Source organism: Panicum virgatum, chromosome 1K, assembly GCF_016808335.1.
Source record: "Panicum virgatum strain AP13 chromosome 1K, P.virgatum_v5, whole genome shotgun sequence".
In the NCBI taxonomy this organism is placed as follows: Eukaryota; Viridiplantae; Streptophyta; class Magnoliopsida; order Poales; family Poaceae; genus Panicum; species Panicum virgatum.
This window is the reverse complement of record NC_053136.1, coordinates 19,836,061-19,846,897: the sequence shown is the minus strand read 5'-3', so window position 1 is coordinate 19,846,897 and position 10,837 is coordinate 19,836,061. Positions and strand designations below refer to the sequence as shown.

The following is a 10,837-nucleotide window of genomic DNA, read 5'->3' as shown; positions in this document are numbered from 1 at the left end:
GGGTCGCCGCAGCCCAGTTCGGCTTCTTGCTGCTCTTGTGGAGGTGGCGTAGGGTTTGGGGAGCGAGGGTAGCTTCGTTGGAGGAGAGGAAGCCACTGCAGGAGCCGCCTCCGCCCTCCGCAAGCCACGCCTCCGCCGCGCACTGCCGCTCCTGTGCGCCACCGCCCTCCTCGCCATGGCCCGCCTCGCCTCGCGACGCCGCTCCGCGGCCCGGCTCGCCGCACGCCACTGCCGCGCGCCGGTCTGCTACCGCCGCGGGAGCGCCATGCCACTCCCTGCCGCTCCAGACCACGCGGACCCGCGCCCGCCCACCCGCCATGGCCGTCGCGCCTGCTCTGCTCTGCTTCCAAGCCGCCGGCTCCCGCTGGCCAAATTTGTCCACTAATCCTCCATGGATTTCAAATCGCCCGCAATGGAAGCTCTCCTGCCATCCTAGCTTCCTCCACCACCGCTCAGACCCAAGCCCCGATCCCCACCTCGCCGGGAATCCGAGATTTTCTGGCCGCCGGCCATCGGTGAGGCCCACGATCCACCTCCACGTCGCCGGCTAACTTCAGCTTCCCTCCGCTCGAGGTAGGTACAAAATCCGAAGCCCCATAGCTCCCTGATGCTCATGCTCGCTTTGCATCCGCACGTTCGCCAGTGTACTCGCCGGAACGCCGCCATGCCGCCGCTCCGATCCGCCTGTGCCGCCGCGGGAGCGCTGTGCGCCGCCCTGCGCAGCGCCGTTGGGTGCACTGCCCTCCTCCAAGGCCGTTGGCCGTGGGCCCGCCCAGTCGAACCACCAACCGGCCGAGTGCTGGAGAAAATGGCGGCGCCGCCATAGTGCCGGCGATGGCCAATGACCTGGGCACCGCATGTAGATGGGCCACTTCCAGATGGGCGTGGCGTAGCGCGCTGCTGACCTAGTTCTTTCTAGTTGCACGGTCCTAACGAGATCCTGAGCAAGTGTCCAAATTTTAAGTTGTGCTGAACCAGAGTTTGTTCTAGAGTGATTAAGAATGTGTTAGCACAGGCAGGAAAGATTGAACAGACCCATCATTAAATTAATTATCTATTGTTCTAGAGTAATTAAGAATGTGTTAGCACAGGCAGGAAAGATTGAACCAGAGTTTCTCTACTGACATTTTTTGTCGGAGCAAGTCCTTGATGCTCGTGCTTTGCTGGTCTCATGTGCATACGAGATGGATTAAGATCCATAATCACCCTGTTCTGCTCCAGCACCGGCCAACAGTATTTTCCTCTCACACAACTCCAGCAGCAGCCTCCAGCCACCAGCCAGCCAGCAATGTTTTTCTCTCATACCACTCCAGCAGCAGCCTCCAGCACCAGCACAACGAACATGGTGAATAGGGATCTTGCGCACATCCCGCGCGTCACAGAATCACGAGGCCCACGAGGGATGCACTCCTTCGGTCCTAAAAAATAAGTCATTCTAGGATTCAAAATTTGTCCCAAAAAAATAAGTCATTCTATCCTATTGAGAAAGTACATATGCATGCAAGGATTAATTAGTGTCAAATATGAATAGTAAATAGAGACAAAAATAGTCATTTTACCTTCTTATTAATTTGTCTTAGAATTTCTAAGATGATTTGCTTTTTTTTTGGACTGAGAGAGTAGCATCATCGGATGTTTCTTTCTTCTTTTATTTTTCTTCACTGGATTTGATGGATAGCTGTGGCAGTTTTGCAGCCTGCCGTACGTCCTGTCCATGTCCATGTCACGTAGATTCCGTACTACATATTCAAGGAAAGAATTTATAGATTGCAAATTTATTATTCAAATCAAATTCTATTTACACCATTACATTCTATTTCTTCCTCCTGTTTTATTTTCTATTTCTTCATAGTGCTCGTCCTTTTGTATTTTCCATGCTCTCTTTTTATCTCTTCCACTTCTAATCTTCATGTATTCTACACCCTCCATTTCAAATTATAGGTTATTTGATTTTTTTATCTCAAATTTGACCACTCGTCTTATTTAAAAATTTATACAAAATATCACTTTTGTTGTGAGTTGCTTTATTAGTACAAATTCTTCCAGAATGACTTAAACTTATCTATATTTGCATAAATTGTTTGAATAAGATGAGTGGTCAAATTTGGAGTTAAAAAAGTCAAAAAACATGTACTTTAAAATGGAGGGAGTATTTTTCCCTCTTAGTTAGTGTCCTATATATTTTTTTCATACTTTTCATCTCTTTTTTCTTTCATATGTTTATCCTTACCCTATCTAATGTTTTAAATTCTTATTCTCTTATTTTTTTATTCCATTATAACAGAGGCGGGCTTTTTATAAACAACTGCCTCAAAAAATGGAGACATCTATGCTGAAGGACCTCTTATAAAGCCTGTCTCCAAAAATAGATTTTGCGAGATGATTTTTTTAACCGCCTCAGTTAATGAAAAGTGACCGTCTCAGTTAATCGCAGGCATTAACCGTATGACCAAGGCCCAAGCAAAGATAGAGTTCAAAGCCCAATCCACATTGAAGTCCGATTTATTCGCGAGTCCGGTTCGGACTGCAGGAGCAGGCCTCACGAAAACGGACGCCCAGGCCACATACGGGTTCCGTTTTGGGCGTTCTATATATCGCTGGAAAGCTAAGGAGATACGCTTTCCAACCCAACTGATCCCATATCAAAATACACTCGGAGTCAATGGGAATTGTCGAAATAACGTGACGACCAGAATCTGCCGGATGCAGCGACGCCAGTTTTTGGGCCCGAAGGCCTTGTACTCCCTAGGGTTGCCCGGCCACCCCCTTGGCCCCCCTAGCCTCTCTCTTCTATATACACAGCAGCCGCCATTAGGTTACTGGGGTTTTGCTTAGATTATTCTGTCGAGAACAGTTTCGCCGCCGTGTCGGTTTGTGAGACCCCAACTTTGAGATTAATCTTTCATCTGCAGAGTCACTTCAATTGAGCTGCGTTCTTTCGAGTTCTTGCTTGTGTTCTTCGTTGCGCTTGCAGGGATTAGCCTTCTTGGCGAGGTCAACCGGATTGTGACACGGTTGATAACCAGAGGAGTTGTGGTGCTAAGATTGCTGGATTCGGGTCTTAGGATCTGTAGAATGCAGTTGACCTCTGGTTATCAACTGCATTCTACAGATCCTAAGACCCGAATCCAGCAATCTTAGCACCACAACTCCTCTGGTTATCAACCGTGTCACAACCTGGTTGACCTCGCCAAGAAGGCTAATCCCTGCAAGCGCAACGAAGAACACAAGCAAGAACTCGAAAGAACACAGCTCAATTGAAGTGACTCTGCAGATGAAAGATTAATCTCAAAGTTGGGGTCTCACAAACCGACACGGCGGCGAAACTGTTCTCGACAAAATAATCTAAGCAAAACCCCAGTAACCTAATGGCGGCTGCTGTGTATATAGAAGAGAGAGGCTAGGGGGGCGGCCAAGGGGGTGGCCGGGCAACCCTAGGGAGTACAAGGCCTTCGGGCCCAAAAACTGGCGTCGCTGCATCCAGGCAGATTCTGGTCGTCATGTTGTTTCGACGATTCCCATCGACTCTGAGCATATTTTGATATGGGATCAGTTGGGTTGGAAAGTTTATCTCCTTAGCTTTCCAGCGATATATAGAACGCCCAAACGGAGCCCGTATGTGGCCTGGGCGTCCGTTTTCGTGAGGCCTGCTCCTGCAGTCCGAACCGGACTTGCGAATAAATCGGATTTCAATGTGGATTGGGCTTTGAACTCTATCTTCGCTTGGGCCTTGGTCATATGCGTATTGGCCATGTCCTCATCAACCCGCCTCTGAGGGTTTTTTTTAAAAGTCACAGTTAATGTTTTTTTAATATTGTGAACCCGTTATTTTAAGATGACTTAATAGACAATCTCTATAATAAATTATCTTTTTTAACACTTAGTATTATAATATTTCTTAGTTTGTGAAATAAAAAAGTGTATAGCAATAACATTCCGTACAATGGTGAGAAAGCGGTATCATAGTACTCAATTTTAATTTATGAGATGTTTGTTTCACGAAGCAATCACCTCGTTCTCTCTCCTCCCTCACTCTCATCCACGTCATCAAAAATTCTACATGGAACTTCAGGAGACAACTTATGACTATGAGACCATTGAGGTACAACAATATACTACTTGCTCTTATATAATAAACACAAAGATACTCTCTCTCCCCCAAAATAAGTGTCCATCTAAAAAATTTCAGACATATTTACCAGTAGTGACAAATGACTATTACCTCTAATAAATTATTGTTGTTGTGGTTGAAAACTGTATTGTTTATTTAATTATTTATATTCTCAATAAATGCAAATATATTGAAACTAGAAAAATAGCATCTACCAGGTGGACCCAAGGTTCGGTGACCCTAAACGCTGGCTCGGGCTCTTATGCAGTGGCACAATGGTTGCAAGAGACTCTCACCGTGTTCGGCAGGCTGGAGCTGGAGGCTGGAGCTGGAGTGATGTGAGAGAAAAATACTATTATATGGCTGGTGGTTGGAGTTGTAGTGATGTGAGAGAGAAATACTATAGGGGTTGGAGGTTGGAGACCAGCCGAACGTAGTGTGTATGGTCAATGGCTTTTCAAACAGAAGATATAGAGAGAGTGTTGTTTTGAGTTTTGCCCATGCTCTCGTCAAGCATCAGGTCCCCGAGCCCAAGCCGCATGTGCCCCGCCGGTTTGTCCCCGGCGGCGGCGGGCGGCGCCCAGCCCAGCCCCGCTGTCCTCCTCCGTCCGCCGGCCGACAGGTTCAAATTTGAACGTGCGCCGCACCCACCTGCTCCTCCTCTGTCAGCCATAAATGATACTCCGATAAAACCAATCCCCCACGAAAAAAAAGGGCCGGCGTGTACTGCCCCACCCGCAGCCAGTGCCATCAGCCCATCACGCCACCCGCGCCGACCCCACCACACACATCCCCCTCTCCTCTCTTCTCCTCGCCCCTCACCATTCTCCCCCAATTCCCTTCGCCGCCCGCCCGCTCCCTTCCCCTCCCCCTCGCAGCCCGCGCCCGCTGAGTTCCAAGCCCTAGGCGGGCGGAGCGGCCTGTTCGGGGACCCGCCGAGCCCGCGGGGGGGAGAGGCGGGAGAGCGAGATTCGGCCCGATCTGCGGCGGGCCGCCATGGAGCTGGACAGCATCGAGTGCGTGTCCTACTCCGACGGCATGGAGGACGACGACGACGCCGCGGCCGTCTCCTCCGCGCAGCTCCTGCGCCCCTTCCTCAAGTCCGCCTCCTCCGCCGGCAGCGCCGCCGCCGCCGCGGCCGTCAACGTGGTCGTCGTCTCCGACCGCGCCGGGGCCGCGGGGCCGCCCGGGGCCGGCCCGCTGGTCATATCGCCGGCCACGGGCGTGCACGAGCTGCTCGAGTGCCCCGTCTGCACCAACTCCATGTACCCGCCCATCCACCAGGTCCCGCCTTTTGCCCTTCGTTTTCGGGATCTTGGCTTGCTAGTCTTCCGGGTCTGCAGTTGCGTGATCCGGCGGTGCTGGTCTCGAGGTAGGGCCCTAGTTGCTTGCGCGCTGGGTTCTTCGTCGGCCGGGTACTTGCCCGCTTTGTCCGGAAAAATCTTTCTTCCATAACGCGCGGCGTGATTGATACATTTGAACCTAGGGAATAACTTTTGCTTCGTCAACTAGTACACATGCTTGGCCATGCGCCCTGCTGATGCTCCGCTTCCTGCAGATTGTCTGATTGTGCAGATTACTCTGCAAATGCAGTTTAGATGCTGGGAATCATGTGCTGTGTCTGTAATTGCAGTTGTCATAATACACAAGTGTACTTTTCTTCCCTATTTGTCAATGGACTGTTTTTAGCTGTTGCTCCATAGTATAGTCTTTGAATAAAATCAGGTACCACATCGAGCAGCAATGTTCAAAAAGGCGCTAGGCGGTTTCTAGGGGGTGACCCACCGCCTAGAGCCTAGGTGAGCCTAAGCGAGCCTAGGTGTTTCAAGGCGGTTTGCTAGGCAGTGCCATATACATACGTATACCTTGTCATATACATCATATACCTCTAAAAAAAAAGAAAAAACAGAGGACAATTAAGCCTTGAGTTAAAAAACAAGCCAATCAAAGCAGCCCAACAACCCAGCAGCCCAACAGCCCACCTTATCCCCTCCCCTCTCCTCCGGCCCATCCGGCCCAGCAGCCCAACAGCCCACCTTATCCCCTCCCCTCTCCTCCTCTCGTTCCCCTTCTGGTCTTCCCGACGCCCCTGCCTCCGCTCGTTCCCGCCGCCGCCGCTGCCTCCTCCGCGCCTACGCGCCTGCCCCCCTCCTCTTCCTCCGCGCCTGCCCCTACCTCCTCCTCCTCCGCTGCCGCCGCCCGTCCCCTGCTTTCTCCTCCTCCGCCGGCGCTCGTCCCTGCCTCCTTCTCCTCCCTCTGCCTCCTCCCTCGCCGGCGCCGACGAGCTGGCGCCGCCTAGGGGTCCGCCTACCCCCATAGGCTAGGCGGGAACCCCTCGCCTAGAGCCTAGTCGCGCCTAGGCGCCCGCCTAATTCCGCCTTTTTGAACCGTGTTGAGCAGTATCTCGTTAGAGTGAATTTTTCCTCGAGTCTGTAATCAGAATGTGTGGCAGAGCATTAACAGATGAGGATTGATTTAGCCTTGGTCTTGCTCCATGCCTTTCTTAATATCATGATTTTTAGGACCTGATTCATGGCATTAGATGCTTGGTAATGGACTCTCGAGGCTGATTCATGGCATGATTTTGGCAGTCTATTTTTATGACTTCCATTCCAAAGTAGTGAAAGCAAAAATCTTTATGTACTTGCTGAAAATAGTCTCCCTACTGGCCTATATCAAGTATTAGACTGCTGCAGTATTATGCCTTTTCCTTTTGTCTAGCTACCTTCTTGATTTCCTTTTCCTCCTTTTCATTTTCTGTACTCATTTTTTGGGTGCAGTTTCTTATTAGTTTATCTTACTCTCATAGGTCATTTTGTTTTCTTTTTTGGCTCAAAATGACCATGGTAAGATATTCTGCTAATTTTCCAATTGGGTGATAACATGCCAGATGACACACAGGGTTTCTTATATCAGGATATCAGGACAAAAAGGGTTTCCATTCCTAGTATAGTATTGTAATTTATTGTATGAAACTTTGATTTGTCTAGGTGTAGCATTTGGAAGTCGTGATTCAATAATCAACGACAACATAAGAGTAGCTTGTATTAGACTGATATTTTCCCTATGTTACAGTGCCAAAATGGTCATACTCTATGTTCCACCTGCAAAACTCGGGTGCACAACCGCTGTCCAACCTGTCGACAGGAGCTTGGTGACATCAGGTGTCTGGCATTAGAAAAAGTGGCTGAATCACTTGAGCTGCCCTGCAAATACTACTCTCTTGGTTGTCCAGAGGTCTTCCCATACTACAGCAAACTCAAGCATGAATCACAATGCAATTTTAGGCCATACAACTGCCCATATGCAGGTTCTGAATGCTCAGTTGTAGGGGATATTCCCTTTCTTGTCACTCATCTACGGGATGATCATAAAGTGGATATGCACTCTGGATGTACATTTAATCACCGCTATGTCAAGTCCAACCCAAGAGAGGTTGAAAATGCAACCTGGATGCTAACTGTAAGTATCCACATGTTTTATCAACACTACGGCACTCTGCAAAGTGGACATTGCCTTGTTTTATCAGTTCCATTCCATAGATTTCATGTTAGAGATGTTTACTTATCACACCATCAGTGATCTCCGACATCCCTTATTTCTTAAGTCAAAAACAGATGTTCTATGCATGAAGCTAATAAATCAAAAAATTTAAATCACATTCCACTAACATGGTATAAGAAAATTTTGCTTTATTTTATTGACACATTCGACTAACATGGTATAAGAAAGTTGTGCTTTATTTTATGTATGTTTGAATCAAGTGACAGTCTGATACAATCTTCTATGTTTCTAGGTTTTTCATTGTTTCGGGCAGTACTTTTGCTTGCACTTCGAGGCCTTCCAGCTTGGAATGGCACCAGTATACATGGCTTTCCTCCGGTTTATGGGCGATGAAAATGATGCTAGGAACTACAGCTATAGCCTTGAGGTTGGGGCAAATGGAAGGAAGATGATATGGGAGGGCACTCCCCGCAGCATTCGAGACAGTCACAGGAAGGTCAGGGACAGCCATGATGGTCTGATAATTCAGCGAAACATGTCTCTCTTCTTCTCAGGTGGAGACAGGAAAGAGTTGAAACTGCGAGTCACAGGTCGTATCTGGAAGGAACAGCAGAATCCTGACTCAGGAGCCTGCATTCCCAATCTATTCAGCTGAATCCAGTAACAAGAATGGATCCAGGTGTATATTGATAACGGCGGATGTGCTTGTGTGTCTCTATGATTTGTGTTTTGTTATTTTCGTTGTCCTGCCAAGCTGCCATTGCGGCCTGCCCTAAATTAGTTAGGGCATATTGTTACGATCATGAAAATACTGAGTGCCTTCTGTAAGGTCTCATGAATCACATGTTTAGCATTTTTCTCGATGCATTGGTGTATCCCGTGTCATTTTGAGATGAAGGATACAGCTTCTGCTGCTATGTTTGTTTTGCTGTATTCTGTCTGGAAATAAACTGTTGAACATTAACTGGTAGTATCTCATAATCTTTTTGTTACCTTTTCCCCTGCCTATTAAGATCTGCATGTTAGTTGGTGCCGGGACATATCAGGTCAAGAAACCATGTGCCCCAAGAAACCATTGCTATTGCAGTAGAGGATGAGGGAGGGGCAGCGACTGACAAGTAAGAGAAAGAAGGGTGTAGAAGGAGAAGTGCTTGATTTGAGGGCCCAATTTTGGTGTTAAAAGGAGAAATGTTTGATTCGAGAGGAAATTCTGTCTGCAGGGTTAATGCAGGGCGACACATGATCCTTCAGTTTCCTAATACTTCTACGACCTTAGTAGCAATGTCAACTTTTGGGAAGGTCTGATTCTATTTCCCTTGCCTTCCCTATTATGATCAGGTTATTTCTTTATTTTGGTCTGGCACGGTGGATTAGAGAAGATGTTCTCCACCCTGATGTAATGTATCAGGGTTGTTGGGGGGGGGGGTCTCCCCTACAGTTTAATTTTAAAAAAAGTATCGGGGTTATAATAGTAGCAATTGGAGTAGCTTTCCTAAGGGCTGGGTGATTTTAGATGTCACATATTTCATTGTTCACTTTGCACAGGATGTTGCTCATGTGAGAACAGTCATAGTAATTTGGATCTATGTGTGGGATGATTCTTATCCCCATTGTTTTAGAAAGGGTGAAATTTTGTTACGAAGATGGAAGTGTACGCTGTTCATTTTTAATATGAATTTGGCATATCTCTATTATTGCACTATCGATCTATAAACTATAATGCTTATCATGTGTTCAGGACCTGGATTTTTCAATGATTAATCTGTGGTTGTTTGGAAGATGTTAAGTACCTGTTTACTATAATTCCTCAGGTTCATTGTATGTACAACTGTTATGCACCCTTAATTCTATTATCCAGCTTATTTGATTGATCAATCATTCAGTTGAATGAGAATAACATTATTGAACATAGTAATTTTCTTGTTGCATCGTGTAAAGCTGAACATTGGTCCTGCATAACCTGGTGATGAACATTCAATCAGAGACTACTTAGCAATGGTCATTCATGTATTGTATACTAAATACATGTTGAATGTACTTAACTTTGAACCATTGCTTACTGGTGAACTGTATAATCCTCTGTAATAACCATGGTGATTCAATGCTACATCTGTTGCTTGTTTTATGCATAATGTAATTCTGTTAACCTCTTGCTTTAAATGATTAGTTGTGTTTTCTGAAATCTGCTTCAAATGTTGGGATGTTTGATAGGGAAGTGTTACAAATAGCATTGTATGGTTATGTGTGGACACTAAAGTAAATTAGTTTTGCATGTCTTTGCCTGAATTTGGATCATTATCATTCATTCAAGCTAGTTGAGGACAGACTGAATTTCAAGCAAGCAATTTTTATAGTGGGAGTAAGGTAGTAAACCCTGATTTAATAATACGACCCTTAATAATATAACAATTTAAAAGGCTTTGTGGGAGTTCACTATTCCCGGTGGGGAAACTTGGCAAGCTAGGCTGCACTAGTTGTATTATGTATTGCTGAACAGTTTGGTGGATGTGCACACTGGATTGATTGTGTTCAGCACGGTAAGGAAAGAATCTCACATTTCCCCAGTTCTAACTCAGCGTTTAGTAGACACTCATATTGCTTGATGTGTAAACCTGTATTATTACATGCCTTTCTAAAGTTATTACATATTTGTCAGTTTTGAAGCTGCCTAGTCCTAGTAGAAGATATGTATTGTTGCATCTTGCACAACTTTTTCTCATACTATCTGAAAGAACTTTCTAAAGTGAATAATACTGAACGAACCTTAATGTTCTGCACCAAGGATATCTTGCTTCATATATAAGCTGATGTAGTGCATACATGATAACTAAGTTGTGTTATCCCTGTTAAACTATCCTTTCGAAAAGGATCCACTGTTCTAAAGTTGCTATGTTTCTTGAAATATGTAGCAATGTCTGATTTGTTACATGGGAACTCTTGCGAAGGGTCAGATCATTTGCATTTATGGCTGCTTCTGTATAGCTTTGAAATGTTTTTCATATTGCTCCTAAAATAGTCCCTGATTTGGTTTTGCTAGGATCTTGTATGTTGTTAATAGGTTGATGTTTTCAAGTGCCAATTTCATGTAAGTTACCAACTTACCATGACATCCATACAATGGCCTTGCAAGCAATACTGATTTTAATTTCTGATTAGATAACTGGTCATGTACTCTATATGTGAAATCTTATCATAAGTAGGTCGATGAATCACATATTGATG

At 46.1% G+C, this 10,837-nt stretch overlaps 1 protein-coding gene across 1 annotated transcript; it reads left to right on the top strand.

Moving 5' to 3' along the window:
* Positions 1–4,821: 4,821 nt before the first annotated feature.
* Positions 4,822–8,588, top strand: LOC120698834 (E3 ubiquitin-protein ligase SINAT5-like). The gene is made up of 3 exons (XM_039982590.1): positions 4,822–5,395; positions 7,187–7,573; positions 7,908–8,588. Exons 1-3 carry the CDS (start codon positions 5,108–5,110, stop codon positions 8,268–8,270), a joined length of 1,038 nt encoding a protein of 345 aa, XP_039838524.1. The 5' UTR covers positions 4,822–5,107; the 3' UTR covers positions 8,271–8,588.
* Positions 8,589–10,837: the final 2,249 nt, after the last annotated feature.

Excerpts from the sequence above, each read along its gene's own strand:
- LOC120698834 (XM_039982590.1), top strand. The coding sequence starts at position 5,108 with ATGGAGCTGGACAGCATCGAGTGCGTGTCCTACTCCGACGGCATGGAG. Across the intron at positions 5,396-7,186 it reads TGTACCCGCCCATCCACCAG|TGCCAAAATGGTCATACTCT; the intron begins GTCCCGCCTTTT and ends CCTATGTTACAG. Across the intron at positions 7,574-7,907 it reads ATGCAACCTGGATGCTAACT|GTTTTTCATTGTTTCGGGCA; the intron begins GTAAGTATCCAC and ends CTATGTTTCTAG.